The sequence below is a fragment of the Cervus canadensis genome, chromosome 2 (genome assembly GCF_019320065.1).
Source record: "Cervus canadensis isolate Bull #8, Minnesota chromosome 2, ASM1932006v1, whole genome shotgun sequence".
NCBI classification, from domain to species: domain Eukaryota; kingdom Metazoa; phylum Chordata; class Mammalia; order Artiodactyla; family Cervidae; genus Cervus; species Cervus canadensis.
The window spans coordinates 101,098,726-101,119,589 of NC_057387.1; the positions used below are offsets into that span (position 1 = coordinate 101,098,726).

The following is a 20,864-nucleotide window of genomic DNA, read 5'->3' on the forward strand; positions in this document are numbered from 1 at the left end:
TGTATGTGGATTATTGTTGTTGTTTATAATTTGGCCACACTGTACAGCTCATAGGATCTTAGTTCCCTGATCAGGGATTTAACCACTGCCCTTGGCAGTGAAAGTGTGGAATGTTAACCACTGGACCATCAGGGAATTCTCAAATCTCTTGTGTTTCGGTGTAAGCAGTTCCTTTACCTAAAAGGACCTTTCCAATGTAATCTGGCTAATTCCCACTCACCTTTCACAGCCTCTTCTGGGTTTGCATGACCTCTGGGCTTCCATGGAACCCTCTGTGCTAGCGTTTACTGCATTGTTTTGACATAGTTTTACTTAGCAAATTTTAAATCTTGCTTACTCTATGCCAGGCACTAATGGCTTTACATATATTTAATCCTATTGGCAATCCTTTGAGATAAGTACTATTATTATCCCAAAGTCAGGTGACAAAACTAGCGCACAGTGAGGTCGGATAACTTGGGGATGTCACGCAGCTCACAGGTGGCGGGGCTGTGGTTTGAATGGGACTGTGTGACTCTGGGATTTGTGTGTGCTCACAGCTGTGGCTGCTCCTCCCTTGCTGGGTAGGCAGTTCTCCAAGGGCAGACAGTGATAGTGGTAGTCGCTCAGTCCTGTTTGAGTCTTTGCGACCCCATGGACTATGGCCCGCAAGGCTCCTCTGTCTATGGGATTTTCCAGGCAAGAATATGGGAGTGGGTTGCCATTTGCTTCTCCAGGAATCAAGCCAAGGTCTGCATTGCAGGCAGATTCTTTATCATCTGAGCCACCCAGAAAAGCCTTATCTTATTTGATAACCTGGGGCTTGTCCTGAGAATTCATACCTATATATTGACCTAATCCACACTAAAGAGGTCAGACAGACAGACTTATATAATCATAGTACAGCTATCAAAATCAGGAAATTTAACATCAGTACAACACTGTTAACTAACCTTCAGTTCATATTCAAATATCCCTTATCCCAATATTGTTCTTTATACTAATTTTAACAATTTTTCTTCCCTGACAAAGGTTCATACATTGCATTTAGCGGGCAAGCCGTTTTACTTGGAACAGTTCCCCAATTATTTATTGGTTTTTTTTTTTAAGATTTATTTTTTTATTTTTGTTTGCGCTAAGTCTTCGTTGCTGCGTGCAGGCATTCTCTAGTTGCTGCAAGCAGGGGCTGCTCTTCATTGTGGCGCAAAGGCTTCTCATTTGCAGTGGCTTCTCTTGTTGCAGAGCACAGGCTTTAGGGCTCCGGCTTCAGTAGTTGTGGTGCACAGGCTTAGCTGGTCTACAGCATGTGGAGTCTTCCCGGACCAGGGATCGAACCCATGTTTCCTGCATTGGCACGTAGATTCTTATCCCCTGTCCCACCAGGGAAGTCTTTTATTGTCTTTCTTGATCTTGACATCTTTGAAGAAATAGGCCAGTTGTTTCTAAGATTGTTTCTCAGTTTGTCTTTGCCTGGCACTTCCTCATGATTTGATTTAGATTATGTGTTTTGGCAGGAATCCCGCAGAAGAACATTGTTTCCTTGTTAGTACATCATATAAGGAAGTACTTAAACTCGGTTCCAGTGTTTGTGATGTTAACTGTGACCAAGTGGTTAAGGGGATCTCTGCCAGGTTTCTCCCTTCAAAAGGTACTATTTTTAGGGTTATAAATTAAAAGCTAAAATTTTTCTCCTCGCTATCTCCAACCCATCTCCCAGAGGTAACTATATTGACAGTTGTGCATTGCCTATCTTGTTAAATATTCATAATTACACTTTTTACCCATAATCCTTTTTTGTTTGTTTCAATCTAGTTTTTTTTTTTTAATGCTTAAAATAATTGTATACAGTGTAAAGATAAATTGTTCCATGGAGCTTGTTACAAAACATGACATTCTTCTGCTCCCCCATTATCATAATTTTCCTGCCTTGCCAGAGGCAACATTCTTTTCTTTTAGGCGATTAATTTTGACTTTTGTTGCTGTAGCTCTGAAAAATACATTCATGTTACTACTGCTTGATCTTTCTCAGTTTTTCGCTGATTTAGGTCAGTTTTTCTGGGAAACAGACTCCTAGAGAGCTGGATGCAGGAAGTTTATTGGATAGTGATCTCAGGAATAACTCCTGTAAGAGGAGAGGAGGAGATTGGGCAGAGAGTAATTGAATGGCCTTGCAGTCACACAGTGAGACTGACCCCAGGGGGAGTTTGGGAGCTTGGATACCTCTTCAGAATGTCCAGTTTTGAATGGAGGCCAAGAGCCAGCCTGTTGTACCTCACGCGGACCAGTCATGCATTCTGGCTAATTCTCAGGAGTAGTGAAGCTGCTCTCTTTGGCCAAAGGCATTTCCTGGGTGGGATTCGTCCTGGGGCTGGTAGCATACAACACTCCTGGGAGGCGAGAGAATGAAGGTCTTCATCTTGGAAAGGATCTGTGGGTTTAACATCCACTGCAATCCACCCCTTGAGCCACTCAGATCTGCTTACCTCACCTGGAAACGGCTTCTCTGGGACTCTGGTTGGTCTCTTTTTCTGGGGGAATTTCCAGAGGAATGTTAGTGGAATGAACTAATCCCATTGCTGCTGTTGGTCTCAGAACCATAAATGATACTGGTCTTCTCCCTTACTTTATTCCAGATTCCTCTCACCTTAATCTCAGCTGGCTCCTCTGCTTGTCTACATGGCTTACCTGATGAGGTGACCTAGACCTTTATCCAAGGGGATCTGAGCCTTTCCCAGGCCATGTCTGCCCATCCAGGTTGGGCAGGGGGGTACAAGAGACCCCATGGGTCCCCTAAACATATTCTGACCTGGCTTATTGTGCAAACCTGCCTCCTAAAGACCACGGTCAAGTATCCTGCCAAGATGATGACGACTCTTCTTACTGGGTTGTCTCCTGGCACAGGGAGCCTGGTCATGCAGCAGTGTAGTGTGATGGGGTTCCACTTGTCTCCACTAGCGAAGGTGTGCCCCCTGGGAGCCAGGATTTCTAGACCCATAGAGCCCTGAGTTTCAGGGACGGAAGGTAGGAGTGATGGTAACCAGGGCCACTCCAGCTGCTACTTCTTGGTTCCTGGACCCCCACTTGATAATGATCACTGATTTATTGCTGTCCTCGTGGGATATCATGTCTGATACCCTAACACTGTCCTGCATAGAAACCCTTCTCCCCCTGAGCCAGAATCACGCGTTGTGTCTGTGTAGTCTCCTTTAATCTGGAACTGTTCCTCTGTCTTTGTCTTTTATGACACTCACACTTTTGAAGACTCCAGGGAAGTTGTTTTATAGACTGTTCCCCTGAAGAACAGAAATCTGAGTTTCTTTCCTCATGATTAGATTCAGGCTATTTTTGGCATTCTTTGCAATACCCCAGAAGTGGCATGTCTGTCCCCGTGTCACTAATGTTAGTTTTTCCATTATTGGTGAGGATTACTTGGTTAAGGTTGTGTCTGCCAATTTTTCCCACTCACTAGGTACTTTTATTCCCCTTTGTAATTGATAAGCGACTTTTAGGGGGACACTGTAAGACTTTTCACCTGGTAACTTTTAGTGTCCTTTTTATGATTCTAGATTAAGTCGATTATTATCTTGATGGTAACTTTCTAGCTATTACACTATCTATGTTTTTAAAAAATTAGCTTTTTTACATTTATTGTAGTTTGCATTCTGCTATGTGAAAGAGTTTTCTTCCTCCCCCTTTGTTCTGTATTAGCAGCTCATGTGTTATTGTGGACTCATGAGTCTTTTTATTCAATGTGTTCTGCTCCTTTACAATTGCTCACTTGTCAGTTGCTCAGACAGTCCTAAGGCTGGCCATCAGGACCCCCCTCAAGCCTGCTTCTACATCCATCTGACACTCACCATCTTTTTTGAACATTTCCTTACTTTCTGGTATTAATATAAGAAGAGGATCTGGACTTTTCTTGTACTCTCTCTGCTCTGACCCTGGAATCAGCCATTTCTCTTCAGAAGTTCCTGTTCCTTTTAGTAGGAAATAATGATTAGAAATCAATATCTGGATCCTAGGTAGGTACACTGCTTTGGGGTGTTGTTCACTCTAGGCCCTTTCAGCAGTAGGAATCTTTAAATTATGAATTCATACTGATACTCTAATTTCTGTTTAATACTAATATATGTTTATATCTCCTTTCTCCCACAGTCAGAGCCTTGGCTGCCAATATCAGTGTAGTCACTTATCTGTTCAATACTACAGTACAAGATAGTTTCAGAATGGTTACAGCTATACCACTACCAACAAATAATTTTTTTGCAGTTCTTTTTCTTTTTTTTTAAATTGGACTGTAGTTGTTTTGCAATGTTAATGTGAGTTTCTACAGTACAGCAAATTGAATCAGCTATACGTATACATATTTCCCCTCTTTTTTGAATTTCCTTCCCGTTTAGGTCACATAGCATTGAGTAAAGTTCCCTGTGTTATACAGTAGAGCGGTCCTTTTTCTTTAGTCTCTAAAGAGTCCAAATACTGTGCTCAAATATGCTTAGATTCCTATTTTTCCTTCTCTGTGGTTAAGTTGTCCATTTAACTTAAGTTCTCATTTGTTTCTCTTTGCATTCTATTTTAGGGGTTCCACTCCCAGTCTTATTGATTTAGCTTTATTTTTTGAATAAACACTGACAGGCTTCAAATGTCAAAACTATACCAAGAGGTACACATGGAATGTATCACTCCCTCCCCTCTCCCTCTGCCCCTGTTCCCACCCACCTCCTATGAGTAACCAATTTCATTAGTTCCTGGTTAATCCTCCTTTTGCTTCCTTTTGCAAAAATGAACAGATACAGAAATATTTCCTTCATTCTTTCACAACATCTAGCATATTGTATATTCTCTTTTACACTTTGCTTTTTTCACTAAACAACATATCCTGGAAATCACTCCATATCAGTTCATAGAGATCTTGTGTTCTAGTTCAAAATAGGTCATAGGGTAGACATACCATAGTTTAGTCAACAAGATTCTTTTGCATGGGCATTTAGGTTTGCTTTATATTGCAGTTACAAATAATGCTACACTGTGTATATGGATTTCATACTGTTGGAGGTATATCTACCTCCAACATGAATGGAGGGTCATTCATAGAAGCAGGGTAACAGGGTGACAGGATAAGTGCACAGCTCATCTTGTTAGATATTGCCAAATTCTCCTCCAAAGTGGTGTCATTTTGTATTCCCTCCAGAAATGCATGGGACTGCCTGTTTCCCTAGCTTCACTCAGAGATTATGTTTTTAAGTTTTTGAATGTTTGCCAGTCTGGTAGGTGAGAAACGGAGTCTCACAGTATTTTTAATTTACATTTTTCTTATTATGGTTGTTGAAGAATATCTTTTTATGTATTTAATGACTTAAAAAGTCATTTTTTGAGAATGGTTCTTTGTTATATGTCTTTTTTCACATTTTCTATTAAGTTTATCTTTTTTTTCCTTTTTTTTTCTTGCCATTATAAGTATTGCTGAAATGAGCATCCTCTTCACATATAATTAAATACAACTTTTTTGTTATATATTCTCTTCATATATATAATATGTAAAATTCAAAATTTATATATGTTTCCTTGCATTTGTGCACATATTTCTACAGGCCTGATTGGTTCCTAGGTAAAAGGAGATGCCCTTACTCGTCTGCCTTTTTCTAGATGACAAATTTCTGATAGTTTTACTTGTAACCAAGAAATGACTTCAGTTTCAAAATATGCCAATGTGTTCAGCTTTAGGTAGCACACGCTATAGATCAGGACCTGGTAAACTTGAGGACCGAAAGGATTCCTTGGCCTGACTGTCTGGAAAGTATAGTGATCCCTTGTAGAGCTTTTGAAACCTGTGATTATTGGCCTTGTTACAGCATACCGTCTCCAGGGTACACACTGCTGCCTCGGGGTTGACAGCGCTGCACATGTACAAAGCTAGGGGACCGATCATAGAGGCCAGGAATTCAGATATCACTCCAGACCCTGAGCCTGCTTTGAGGCGTATTTCCATTCCAGTGAATTCGGCTGCCGCTGCTTTGAGTACATCCCGCAGCAGAAACGTATCCTCTGCAGGCTCGTACACGTCGCTAAAGCCTCTGTGGCCCGCATGCCTGTGCAGCTGGTATGGGGAATCTTTCTCTTTTTCCTTCCAGTTTTTTAGAGTTCTTCATATATTAGTGATACTAGATATTCTGTGATATATATTGCCAACGAATATTTCTCCCAGTTTGTCATTTTTTATTGTTTTAACTTTGCTTGTGTTTTTTTTTTTTTACCATGCAAAAAAGTTGTTGAATTTTTTTTTTTTTAATTGCACTTGGATTTCAAATCATAGTTGGAAAGTCTTAACTTATACAGAGGTTATAGAAGAATCCAACCTATGTTGTCCTCTGGTATTGGTAATTAATTACTTTTCTTTACAGTTAGATGTCTGACCCATTTGGAGTTTATTCTTGCAGTGAGATAAGTTGTGACCCCAAATATTTGTTTGTTTGTCCCAGCACCATTTTGGAAAATGTCCTTTTGCTCCAACAATTTTAAGATGCCAGCTTTTATGACATGCTGAATTTCTGTATGTACCTTGGTCTGTTTCTGGACTATTCTCTTCCCTTGGTCTATTTGGTCTCTTTGTGTGCTGTCCCACTCGTAAACATTTACTTCAAATGAAGGTAATATATACTTCCTTAGATTCTGAGAGCTAGAGATTTAACTATCCAGTTAGATATTTTTAATCAGGCACCTTTTTCTTTCTCGGCCCCAGAGAATTTCCGCTGCCTGTGTGCCTCCGAGAAGGGCTTTGGCTTCAAGGGCAGCAGCTTCCACCACATCATCCCCCAGTTCATGTGCCAGGGCGGTGATTTCACCAACCACAACGGCATCAGGGGCAAGTCCATCCACCGGAAGAAGTTTGACGATGAAAACTTTATCCTCGAACACACGGGACCAGGTGGGATCTGACTGGTGGATGAAGGTTGGTGGGCCGGGCTGGGGCAGGATGACTGCCCAGGGGAGTGACAGGCTGTGGTTCTGGTCTCCTCCAGACCCAGGGATCAGAGGAGAGGCGTTTGGCCTGGCTGCAGCTTTAGGCTTCTAATGGGTTGTTTTTTAACTTTGACATACTCATTCTTGCCTCCTTTTATGGGAAAGAGGCATATAGCCTGGTCCTGCTGCTACAGTGGTGTGTTATTGTTTTAATTTTTTATTTTATGTAATTTCAAATTTGCAGAAACTTTACAAGAACAGAACAAGGAGCCACCACCTATAAACCTTTATCTGCCTTTTATCCACATTTCCCAGTTGCTTACCACTGACATTTAGCAGTTGTTTACTGGTGACCTTTGTCCCCAACTTATTCTAGTCTGGGCTTACTAGTTGTGACCTGTGGGTCTAGTTGCTTCATAGGATGTGGGATCTTCCCCACATCCCCTGCACTGGCTGGCAGATTCTTAACCACTGGAACATCAGGGAAGTCCATACACTTACTCTTTACTTAATGGTTCTTAACCCATTAGCCTCGTGCCCACCTTTTAGAGGATACTTTACTATGTGCTAAAATGAAAGTCACAGTTATTATAATCTATCCTGCCAGTACATAATTTTTTTAAGAATAGTATTATAACAAAAAGAAAGTATTTAGAATAAAATAGTATGCATTTCAGTATTTAGATGCTTGGACACAACTGCATAGATGGATTATTTAAACATGTGCACTTCTGCCTGGAGCAGGTTGACAGCGTAGACTGACTTGACACTGATGTGTTACATCTCCAGAGTCATGGTGATGTGATTTTCTGAAACAGTGACAAATCTCTTGGTAAGATTCTAAACAGGGCTTCCCAGGTGGCTCAGGGGCAAAGAATCAGCGTGCCAAGCAGGAGATGGGAGTTCGATCCCTAACCCAGGAAGATCCCCTGGAGAAGAAAATGGCAACTCACTTCAGTAATCTTGCGTGGGAAATCCATGGACAAAGGAGCCTGTCAGGTTACAGTCCATGGGGTTGCAAAGAGTCAGACATGACATGACAACTAAACAATGAAGATTCTGAACAGGAAGAAATTGAATATTCTCTCAGTTTACATGGTAGGTCCCTTTTTGAAAAAAATTTGAGGCAAACAATAAATCTTTGGATTTATTAGGTTGGCCGAAAAGTAAAATGGAGTTAGCTTCTAGGCTCAGGTCATTATAAACAGATTTTTGTCATCTGCCTGAATGCTTGTCCAGGCATTGAAAATCTAAGAGGTTTAGAATAATTCTTCATTAGGTGGAACATTGCAGGGCATCCCTGCTCCCTCAGTATTCAGTTCAGTTCAGTTCAATTGCTCAGTCATGTCCAACTCTTTGCAATCCCATGGGCTGCAGCATGCCAGGCTTCCCTGTCCATCACCAACTCCCAGAGTTTATTCAAACCCATGTCCATTGAGTCAGTGATGCCATCCAGCCATCTCATCCTCTATCGTCCCCTTCTCCTCCTTCCTTCAATCTTTCCCAGCATCAGGGTCTTTTCAAATGAGTCAGCTCTTCGCATCAGGTGGCCAAAGTATTGGAGTTTCAGCTTCAACAGCAGTCAACCAAAACCACACCCTGAACTTTCCAAATAACCTCAAGGGGGCAGCAGTACCCTATTTAGAACCACTGCCCTAGCCAATCCCATCCTATCCCGGAGCCTTTCCATCATGTCTGCTGAATTTATCCTGCCCCCATATAAAGTGTCCACACTGCTCCCCCCGCTGTGTCTTCCCTGGACATCCCAGCAGGGTCGCAGACCTCACGTGCCCAAGCAGCTCTTGCTTCTCACCCCCGAGCGCTTCCTCCCCGTCTCCCCTGTTTTCAGTCAACACCGCCACCATCCACCCGTCTGCTTGGTCAGAAGCTTAGGACTCAGCCTTGCCCCCTCTCTGTCACCTGGATGGCAGGTCCATCTGTCTTCAGTTAGCTTCCAGGTCCAGCCACCGCTTTTCACCTTCTTCCACCTCCACCAGCATCCCTGAGCCCGTCTGCCTCCTGCCCTGGCCTCTTCCCATGGTCTAGTCTCTGCAGGATGGTCAGAGTGGTCCTCTCTAAGCATCTCTCTCATCACATTGCTCTCCTGCTGACAACCCTCCTGTGGTCACCTCTCACTCTTGTAGGATCCGTCCTGCAGGCTGGCTGACCTGGCTCGTGGACTGTGCTGCTCACCCTCTGTGCCCCCGCTTGCAGCCTGGCTGTGCCTCAGACACCCAGAGCTCATTCCCCGCAGGGCAGTGGCAGACACTGTCTCCTTTCCTGGAGCCTTCTTCCTCCAGCACCCACAGGTGTCACCCCTCACCTACTCCAGGGGTCACCCACAGGTCGTCTAGCCCAGAGGCCTACCCTGACTTCTCTCTCTAAAATGGGCTTCCCTATTATCTTGCTCTTCTTTTTATTTATTTAAAAAATATATTTATTTATCTGGCTGCTCTGTGTCTTAGTTGCGGCGCAGGGGATCTTCGATCTTTGTTGCATTGTGCAGGATCTTTAGTTTCGGCATGCAAGATCTTAGTTGCAGCATGTGGAGTCTAGTTCCCTGACCAGGAATCAAGTCCAGGCCCCCCTGCATTGGGAGCTTCGAGTCTTAGCCACTGGACTACCAGGGAAGTCCCTCCCTCTTCTTTTTAATCAGCTTCTTTTTTTCTTCATGCACTGATTACCTGAAATCATATTATAAATTTACTCTTTTACTTATTTATTATCTTAATTCTCCTGAGAATGTCAGCCCCATGAGGGCAGGATTTAGTCTGTCTTATTCACCATTGTACTCTGGAACAGCATCTGACACATAGTAAACCTGCAGTAAATATTTGAATAATTAAATATTTGAAACAGATATTCACTGTGCCAGTTCATTATGTGTCAGACACCCTGATCAACCCTGGCCTGAAAGTAGAATGGGACATAGTCCCCATTTGAAGGGAGCACACCTTCTAGACGCCCAGCCACAAGGGGTGGTGTTTCTTGTCCCTCAGCGCCTGTTAAACCTGGGCCTTTTAGACTAAACTCAGATGTCAGTTCCTCCAGAAAGCCTTCCATGATACTGTCCCCAGTGTCTGTGTGTCTGTAGGAGCTGACTGCCTTTTTTGCTCTCATTTGCTGAGCAAACGTCTCTGCCACTAGGGTTCCCTATTTCAGAGCATGATCATCTTTTTTTTTTTTTTTAACAGTTTTATTGAGATAGAATTCACATACCATTCAGTTCACCCATTTAAAGAATGCATTTTGGGAAAATAAATAAATAAAATATACATTTCGGGACTTCCCTGGGGGTCCAGTGGTTAAGACACCATGCTCCTAGCGTAGTGGGTGCGGGTTGATCCTTGGTTGGGGAACTAAGATCTCGCATGCCATATAGTATAGCCAAAAAAATAAATAAAGTATATTTCAGTGGTTTTTAATGAATTCACCGAGTTATGCAGACATCACCACATATAATTTTAGAATATTTTCATCATCCCCTCAAAAGAAGCCTGACACTCTTTAGTAGTTCTTACCCAAGTCCTTTGTACCCCAGCCCTAGGCAAACTCTAATCTACTTTCTTTCTTTCGTGGATTTGCCTATCCTGGACATTTAATATAAGTAGAATCATATAATATGTAGACTTTTGTGGCTGGCTTTTTTCACTTAGCATAATGTTTTTAAAAATGTTTGTCTACAGTATAGTGTGCATTAGTGTGTAAGTCTTTTTTATTGTCAGTTAATATTCTACTGTATAGATATACCACAGTTTATTTATTCACAAGTTGATGGACTTTTGGGTTATTTCTGTTTTTTGGCTATTTATGCTGCTGTGAACATTCATATACAAGTTTTAGTGTGGACATTTGTTTTCACTTCTCTTGGATATATACCTAGAATTGAAATTGCTGAAACGTTTGATAACTCTATTTTTAATATTGTAAGGAACTGCCAGACTATCTTCCAAAGTGGCTGCACCATTTTGCATTCCCATCAGCAGTCTCTGAGGATTCCAATTTCTTTACATCCTCACCAACATTTGTAGTTTTCATGTACTAGTTGGCCATTTGTATATATTTGGGGAAAGGTCTATTCAGATCCTATTTTTAATTGGGTCATTTGTCTTTTTATTATTGAATTATAAGAGTTCTTTAAATAGTCTGGATACTATACTACAAAGCCACAGTCATCAAGACAGTATGGTACTGGCACAAAGACAGAAATATAAATCAATGGAACAGAATAGAAAGCCCAGAGATAAATCCACATACCTATGGACACCTTATCTTTGACAAAGGAGGCAAGGATATACAATGGAAAAAAGACAACCTCTTTAACAAGCGGTGCTGGGAAAGCTGGTCAACCACTTGTAAAAGAATGAAACTAGAACACTTTCTAACACCATACACAAAAATAAACTCAAAATGGATTAAAGATCTAAATGTAAGACCAGAAACTATAAAACTCCTAGAGGAGAACATAGGCAAAACACTCTCCGACATAAACCACAGCAAGATCCTCTATGACCCACCTCCCAGAATATTGGAAATAAAAGCAAAACTAAACAAATGGGACCTAATGAAACTTAAAAGCTTTTGCACAACAAAAGGAAACTATAAGTAAGGTGAAAAGACAGCCCTCAGATTGGGAGAAAATAATAGCAAATGAAGAAACAGACAAAGGATTAATCTCAAAAATATACAAGCAACTCTTGAAGCTCAATTCCAGAAAAATAAATGACCCAATCAAAAAACGGGCCAAAGAACTAAACAGACATTTCTCCAAAGAAGACATACAGATGGCTAACAAACACATGAAAAGATGCTCAACATCACTCATTATCAGAGAAATGCAAATCAAAACCACAGTGAGGTACCATTACACGCCAGTCAGGATGGCTGCTATCCAAAAGTCTACAAGCAATAAATGCTGGAGAGGGTGTGGAGAAAAGGGAACCCTCTTACACTGTTGGTGGGAATGCAAACTAGTACAGCCACTATGGAGAACAGTGTGGAGATTCCTTAAAAAACTGGAAATAGAACTGCCATATGACCCAGCAATCCCACTCCTGGGCATACACACTGAGGAAACCAGATCTGAAAGAGACACGTGCACCCCAATGTTCATCGCAGCACTGTTTATAATAGCCAGGACATGGAAGCAACCTAGATGCCCATCAGCAGATGAATGGATAAGGAAGCTGAGGTACATATACACCATGGAATATTACTCAGCCGTTAAAAAGAATTCATTTGAACCAGTTCTAATGAGATGGATGAAACTGGAGCCCATTATATGGAGTGAAGTAAGCCAGAAAGATAAAGAACATTACAGCATACTAACACATATATATGGAATTTAGAAAGATGGTAATGACAACCCTATATGCAAAACAGAAAAAGAGACACAGAAATACAGAACAGACTTTTGAACTCTGTGGGAGAAGGTGAGGGTGGGATGTTTCGAAAGAACAACATGTATATTATCTATGGTGAAACAGATCACCAGCCCAGGTGGGATGCATGAGACAAGTGCTCGGGCCTGGTGCACTGGGAAGACCCGGAGGAATCGGGTGGAGAGGGAGGTGGGAGGGGGGATCGGGATGGGGAATACGTGTAAATCTATGGCTGATTCATATCAATGTATGACAAAACCCACTGAAAAAATAAATAAATAAAGGAAATAAATAAATAGTCTGGATATAGGTTCCTTATCAGATATGTGATCTGCAAATATTTTATCTCATTCTGTGGATCGTCTTTTCACTTCCTTTATGGTGTTCTTTGAAGCAAAAAAGTTTTAAATTTTGAAGAAGTCCAGTTTATCTGTTTTTTTTTTGCTGGGGTAGGGGGAGTCACTGTACTTTTGGTATTGTATCTAAGGTTTTACCTAACCTAAGTGTGAAGATTTACTTCCATATTTTCTTCTAAGAGTATTATGGCTTTAGCAAAGACCTAGGTTGTTGATGCATTTTGTATTAATTTTGGGGTATAGTGTGAGAGGATGGGTCCACTTTCATTCTTTTGCATGTGGACATTCAGTTGTTTCAGCACTGTTTGTTGAAAAGGCTGTTCTATTCCTGTTTAATTATCTTGGCATCCTTGTTAAAAATCAGTAGACCATAAATGTAAGGATTTATTTCTGGACTTTAATTCTGTTCCCTTCATCTGTATATCTATCCTGTGCCGGTACCACACTGTTTTGTCTTCTGTAGCTCCATAGTAAAAGTGGAATTCAAGAAATGTGAGTCCTCATACTTTATTTTTCTTTTTCAAGATTATTTGGGCTATTCTGGGGCTCTAGCATTTACATGTGAATTTTGGGATAAGCTTATTAATTTCTATAAAAAGGCCAGCTGGGATTTTTGGTACAGATTACAATGAATATGCAGAATAATTTGAGAAGTGTTACCATCTTAACAATATTAAGTCTTACAATCCATGAACATATGATGTCTTTCCATTTGTCTAGGTCTTTTTTAGTTTCTTTCAGTACTGAAAGTTTGTTCAGTAGTTATCAGGGTATGCATTTTATACTTCTTTTGAATTTATTCCTAAGTATTTTATTCTTTTTGAGGCTATTGTAAGTGAAATTTTCTTAATTTCATTTTCAAATTATTCATTGCTAGCATTTACACATACAACTGATTTTTGTATATTAATCTTATATCCTGCAACCTTGATGAATTTGTTTACTAATTCTGTTACTTTTCTAGTGTATTCTTTAGGGTTTTCTAAGATTATGTCATGTGTAAATAGAAACAGCTTTACATTTTCCTTTCCAATAGGATGCTTTTTTTTTTTTGGTTGGGGGAGCTAATTGCCCTGGCTGGAATCTTTAGTACAATGTTGAGTAGAAGTGACAAGGGTAGACACCTTTGTCTTATTCTTTATCTTAGAGAGGAAAATATCTAGTCTTTTACTGCATGTTTTTTTTGTAGAACCCTTATCAGATTGAGGAGGTTCCCTTTTATTCCTGGTTTGTTGAATGTTTTTATTTTGAAAAGGTATTGGATTTTTTTCTGCATCTATTAAGATTATTATATGGCTTTTGTCTTTTATTCTGTTGATCTGGCTTTTGGATAGTAAACCAACCTTGCATTCCTGAGGTGAATTAACAATTTGTGAGTGACTCTTTTCTGCTAGACTGTGGACTCCGCCCGAACTTGGACCAGTATCCCCAGGGTTCAATAGGTGCCTGATTATGAAGTAATAAGTATTTGTTGAATGAATTAATGAAAGGACAAACCAGTATAAAATGATTGAAACAACCATGCTGAGTACTTCATTGACTATCAGTTGAGTGGAAGACAAGGCGTCCAAGACTCTGTAGGTCCCAGAGTTTGAGCCTGCCTGACTGAAAGGCTGACAGTGGTGTGCACAGACAGAGTGGGTGACCACCAAGGCCCCTGGCGCACAGCCCTATGAGAGAGTGGTAACAGGAGGCCTGGGACCTGCAGACAGAGGCCATGGCGGCTGCTCCTGCTGGGATGGGGTGTGTAGGGCGCATACCCACTTACTCTCCACCCTCCCTGCCCTGATTTCTCCCTTCTGTTTGGCCTGCAGAGGTCCAGGGCAGCAAGGACGGGAAGCCCAAGCAGAAGGTGATCATCTCTGACTGTGGGGAGTATGTGTGAGACGGGAGCTGTCAACCCGGGAACCGGCGCCCGAGGTGTCCCGTTGGCAGCGAGCAGGGCTTCGTGTCCTGGCCCTTCCCCCGGGTCAGCGTGGGGCAGCTCTTCTGCAGGCACAGCCTGTGCCTCCTCTGGTCGTCCTCAGGTGTGGCCTTGGCCCCCGGGCCTCCCTCCCCACCATGGATGGCTGTGCATGTTCTTTCCAGGCCTTTGCCGCCAAGGCTTCTCTGGGCCCACCTAGTGTGGATCCTGGATGTATCTTCCAGTAAAAGAAATCCTAGTCCTTACACTGCTGCCATGCAGCCACGTCCCAGGTGTTTTCAGAGGTTGCTGCTGTGACTCACCTGTCCTGTTGCAACAGACGACAGACCCCCTGTGCGGCCTCCCTCCCCTCCAGGCTACCCGAGAAGCACCCCCGGTCTGACCGCTGCAGGGCGGCAGCGCCTCCTGTCTTCTCTCTCTCACCTGCTACCAGGCAGGCCAGGTAGATGAGCCAGGCTGCAGTCCTCCCCTCACACCTGCTGGCCTTGGGCTAAGAGGCACTGTAGTCAGTCTCAGTGACCTGTTCATGCACTGTGCATTCGTTGGACCAATAGAATTGTATCATGGCAGAGTTCAGGGCCCTTCTTTTGCCAGGCCCTGTGCTGGGTCCTGGGGAGACATAAGAAGCCAGAGGTGGTTCTTGCCCTGTCCCTGCCCCACTTGGAAATTGAACTCTGGTGCCATGGTTTGTCACCTGCTCTAGGCTAGCCTCTCACCCTACGCCACCTGACAGCAACTCAAATGTACCAAGGCTGAGCCCCATCAGCCCATCATTGGAAACCTCCTCCAGGGCTGCTGCCTGCTCCCCTGCCGCCGGCTGGTGGTTGTCCGGATCGAGTCTGGATGTTCAGTAACTGCTGGGCTGGGCTCTTCCCTCAGCCTGTGTTCTCATTTTGGGTGGCGATCAGGTTGAGTTGGGAGGGCGGAGTAGCCTGCTGGCCCCTGGCCCCAGTGCCCCCAGGCCAGATCCTGCAGAGGGATAGCTGCTAGCCCTCCCCACGGCACCAGTGCTAGCCTGGCTCTCTGCTCTCACGTAGGGCTTCGTCCTCTGTGGCTGGCTGGGGCCGCTCCTATGGCTGAGACCCACTCCGCAGGATCCCAGCCAGGACCCTCACTTCTTAACATAGGCGCCTTCTCACTGGGGGTCAGCTGTGGCTGTCAGCACAGGCAGCAGTGAGGCCAGGAGAATGCCAGCCACTTGGGGCTGGTGTGATGTCCAAGCGACAAGGGGATGTGTGTGAAGCACTCAGACTCAGCACGGTTGGCCCTGGGGATGACATGTGGGCGGGGAGCAGGCTGGCCTGTGGCCCCAGCAGAGAGGACTGGTCACAAAGCCTGTGAAACAAGGGAAGGGTGGGGGTGGGGCGACTTGGTCACTGTGCTTTCCTGATTGCCCTGGAGAGGGGGGGACCAGCAGACTGGCCAGAAATGCTGGCTTGGGAGGAACCATCAGGTGGCGATTGCTCACGCTGTCCTGTGCAAGGGCTGCCCCAGAAACTATGCCATGGTAATCACCTGTGAGCCTTGTACAGGTGGCAACCTGAGCCTCAGACCTGGTCCAGGTCTTCTGAGCTACTGGCCAGCCTGGTTGCCACGCCCTCGCTACCTTCCTTCCTTCCCAAAGCTGCAGGTGATAGGGTTGGGGGCCCCACGCCACCCTCTGGGGAAGGAATAGTGAGCCCTGGTTTGTGAGTAACAAAACCTAAGGCAGAAATCAAAGGATGGAAGGCTACTGCAAATTATGTTCCCAAGGGGTATTTAATAACAGAAATGTTCAAAATATGTCATAGATTGAATAATTTAGATCACCAAGCGTGCACAGAGTATGATCCTAACTGTAAAATAACCCATGTATTATGTAAAAAAGACATACGTGCCACGGAAAAACGACTGGAATTATTAACAATGGTTGTCTCCATGTGGTGAGATTATGTGTTTGTATTGTTTTTTATTTTCAAGAGCATCCCTGACACATGTAATATTTTTGAAAGTGAGAAAAGAGGGCCAAATGCTTGCTCAAGGCTTCCCAGTAAGAACAAAAACCCCAGCAAGTTTCCCCTTGAGCTGCACTTGTGAGCAGGGTCATGGGATGGGTGGGGGTGCAGTGCTGCCCCATCCTCAGGAGAGACAGGATCAAGCTGTCACTGCCAGCTGGGACCCCCTCCACAGACGGGGGTGGGTGTGCAAGTCCATACCTCACCCCAGGAGATTACCAAATTTCTATTTTTTAAGGAAAAGCCCAGTGAGTACAGTAGCACCTCCAAGGACACATTCTGGGAGGACTGGGTTTTAACAGGAAGGCATTCGGGAGAGACCCAAATTTGCAAGTTCATTTAAAATAAGGCCACTAATAATACTGTTCATTCAGCATATGTGTGCAGAATCAGTGCTAAGTGTTCCGGACAGACCTGATCCCCACGCTGGCTCTGCAAGGGCAGAACCTGTAGCCTATTCATTCTGCAGAGAGGAAGTCACCGGCTCTGAGATGCACGTGTGGTCCCATCAACACGAGGCACAGCCAGGATTTGTTGCTGGCAGGTCTGCTGGCTGCCACAGCTACCTTCTCCTGTCATTGCCTCCTTTCCTATGAAATTGTAGGGAACTTTTGGAAGCATGTCACCCTCTTCCCTACAAAGAGACACAAGAATAGGGCTTTGTCTGATGAGCTGATGTCTGGGCCAGGCTGGCTCTACAGTCATGAGGATGTGCACAGGGTGAGGTGGACAAACAGTGCCCTCCACGGCACGGGCCCCAGGCACCACTGCCTTTGTGCCCACCCTCCCCATCATCTTTTACTTTGCTGCCAGTGGACCTGAGTTGATCGCCCTTATTTATGCTTCTCATGTGTAGCCTTAAATGTGACCTGGATTGCCAGAGGGAACCAGGTAAATGAGATGGCCCTGGTAACTAGCCACTGCCACCTCATCAGCTTTCTGTCTTTAATTAACTCCCTTCTCTGAAGCCTTTTTCTGTTGGATTTCATTCGGTGGCCACATGGATGGTTGAGGGTGCTAGAAGTGTCAGGAAGGCCACAACCACTGGACTTCTGACTTTACTGCACGGGAAGGGAGTCGTGTCATGATCCTTGTGTTCCTTATGTTCCGCACCTCCGATGGGCAGGGCGGTCACATCTTCAAAACATTGACTTCATAAATTTCTCTGGTGCCTCAAACTATACCAGGTTATGTGCTTAAGCAATGAAGAAACCTAACACTGACATCTGTCAAAAGTTTCCAAGCCTCCACTGCCCATGATGTTGCAAGGGGAGAGCTCTGAATCAGGCCCTGAAGCAGCAGGCTTCAAGTCCCAAGGCCGCTGGGCACTTAGACCACATCTTGGCTCTGGGAGAGGAGAGGCTCAGAGTTGTAGGTGGATTCTCTGGCCAGAAGGGCCTTTGGAGATGTGACAGTCCTATGTATGTCCTATGTCAGAGACAGGAAATCGAAGCCTGAATGGAAGGGCATTTGCCCAGACATCAGGCAGGTCAGTGACTGAGCTGAAGCCAGAATACGGGTCTACTGACATTTGTGCTGGTACGTGGTCCTCTCACTGCCAGCCTGAGCTCAAAGCCCCAGGCCAAAATGGAGATCACTGTCTTCCTGTGTCCATGGAGGGGTCTCTTCCGGTACACTGGCTCCCAGAATCCTTCCCAGGTCCAGGTGAAGGGGCTGCTGTCCTGAAGCAGGGCCCCCTCCTCCACCCCTGCTGCGCTCCCAGCGCCCCTCCAAAGGGCACGAAGTGAACTCCCGGGGTGTCATCCTGGGCTGGGCCTGTGGGTTGGGGCGGGCCCAGGATCTGCTTTTAATGATATTCCGGGGTTCAGGCAGTTGGGTTCTGTCTGGTCCACCAGGTAAATTACAGGCTTACCAAGTCAGAAATCAAATAAACACTCCAGGTGGCCGCTCCAAGGAGAACAGTGGTTTCCGGGAACCTCCCCACCCAGCTTGGCCTAATTGCCACCTGTCACTCCCCTGGCACGGGGGCCTTTTCTTTGGCTCACAGGCCCCAAGAAACAGGACGGGACTCCAAGCACACGGTGATGCAGACTTGGGTGATCAGCCTGTTGTTACCTCTGGGTGCTGGCTGACGCCCTGCGCCTGAGTGCATTGGATCGCTCCTCAGCGCTGCGGGAGAGAAAGCAGTACAGTGGACTCAGGGCTGCTGGCTACCTGGAATCGCATGCTGAGGGCCTTGAGGCCCTGTTCAGGGTCCGTGGAAGATGCTGACTGATGGCCATGGGCAAGGGGCTAAGCTGTGACATCTGTGCTGTCAGCCTGGACCTCCCTGCAGCTGTGCCCTTGTTTGTGCTAAGAGTTCACTTCATGCGTAAGTGCAAAGCACCGCACGGAGAGATGGAGGGACATGGACACCTCCAAGATTCATTGCTTCCCTGGGGGCCACACCTCTTCCCCAGGCAGGAGAAGGGCAGGCCCAGGGAGGAGAAGACGGCCCCACCAGGTTCACACCTAAGCAGAAGGCCCATTGTTCCTTCCCAATGTGCTAACTGCCCACAGGCCACGTTAGGGACCACTAATACACTATACCTAGAGCATGTGCCCCTCAGACTGTGCTGTGCTGGTAAGGGGCAGACCCACACCCAGACCCGTGGTGAGTGGGGCAACCCCTGTCTGCTAGCCTCAGGCTCCTGGTGCTCTCAGACCATCCTGGGTCCCACGCAGCTGGAAAGGGCTGGCCAAGGACAGGTCCTAAGATGGGACTTCTGTGCTGCCCGCAGCCTGCATCAGGCACGCGGGGTTGGGTTGGACAGGCTACCACACATCCCAGGGCAGGGGGCAGGGGGCCTGGGGAGGACCAGCCCGTTGGAGGATGTGGGCAGGGGAGGGGGGCCCTTACTGCCACCCTGCCTGAGCTGTGACGGCTCTGGGGGGACTCCTGGCCCCCGCGCCCGCGGAGGGCCGGCCGGCGGGGGCGGGGCCTCAGTGGCAGCCGCAGGCGCGGACCACCATGTTGCGGTGCTTGCGCAGGATGACGTTGTTGCTGCTGTCGTAGTAGAGCACGGAGGTGGCGCTCAGCTTGGTGGGCGCGCAGCACGCCTTGGGGACCGCGTCCGGCTTCATCAGGTGCACCTGGCGGGGAGGGGGCGGCGGGCAGAGACGTGAGAACCGCGGGCTCCTCCCGGGACCCCCGTCCCAGCGCCCAGCTCCTGCCGCCTGGGGCTCCGGCCGCTGGCCCCTTCCCAGCTCCATCTCCCCCCCGCCCCCTCTCCCCCCCTCTGCCCCCCCCTCTCCCCCCGCAGCCCGGCCGGGCAGGTGCTAGCGTAAACTCTGCCCCGGCCCCGCCCCCTTGACCCTGGCCCTGCCCACTGCCCTCAGACTCAGACTGAGCATCTGGGGCTCCTGCCACAGCCCCTCCCCTTAGATGGGGCGACCCTGACCCTGCGGGTCCCCCGCACCTGTGCCAGCGCCTGCCTGGCGCCGCTGCAGCACCGCCTCCCCCTCCCCCTCCCCCATCCCCTCTGCCCCTCTGCAGCACCGCCTCCCCGCCCCCCATCCCCTCTGCCCCTCCGTCCCCGATCGCTTCTATAACATCCCTGATCGTGTCCTGTCCGCATGAGCCGTTTCTGGTCCATCTGCCTCTCCAGGCTGGGAGCCCGTGAAGGAAGGTCCCTGTTACACCTCTTAAAGCCCAGACTTCCAGGCTTACTCTTGGGATATCTGACACCTTTGTTTCTCAAAGCACCTCCACTCCCTTAACAACTTCCAGGCAGGGACTGTTGGGCGGATGACCGCTGGGGGCACAGGGGCTGAGTCACCTGCACAGTTGCGTGGCTGGGCTGGGAGGCGGGAGAGGGCCGGGAGAGGGGAGAGGGCCGGGAGTCCCTGCTACGCTCCTGCAAACAGTTCTACTCCTAAAAACAGCCCATCTGAGGGAGCTGGGGCAGCCTCTACACAAATGTTTAGGCAGAGACTCGGCAGGATGAGCTGCAGTTCATACTGGACTCCTCATTAGGGCACCACAGGGACAGGCCCTGAAGGCACCCCCAGTCAGTGGGGGCCTGAGAGAAAAGGGAACCTGCATCCATCCACCGGACCTTCCAGCCCTCACCGAGGCCGATGAGCAGGACCAGGATGAAGCTGTCTGATTGTGGCGGCGGGGGGGGGTGTCCTGTCCAGCAGCTTGGCCCGGGGTCCCCAGAACCCAGCCTTGTCCTGGGAGCCCCAGCTCGGAGCCAGCCTGCTGCCAGGACCGTCAGCCAGGCACCAGGCTGGCCTGGGGCCCAGAGCCTCTCTGAGGCCCCAGGGG

The 20,864-nt window shown here is 46.5% G+C and overlaps 1 protein-coding gene across 1 annotated transcript in view; it reads right to left on the reverse strand.

Annotated features, from left to right (window-relative positions):
* Positions 1-16,339: 16,339 nt before the first annotated feature.
* Positions 16,340-20,864, reverse strand: part of BMP8A (bone morphogenetic protein 8a) — a 41,631-nt gene continuing 37,106 nt past the window's right edge. Inside the window, exon 7 of the mRNA XM_043461803.1 lies at positions 16,340-19,687. Coding sequence (XP_043317738.1) covers positions 19,538-19,687 — 150 coding nt within the window. The 3' untranslated portion in view covers positions 16,340-19,537. The remainder of the gene's footprint in view (positions 19,688-20,864) is intronic.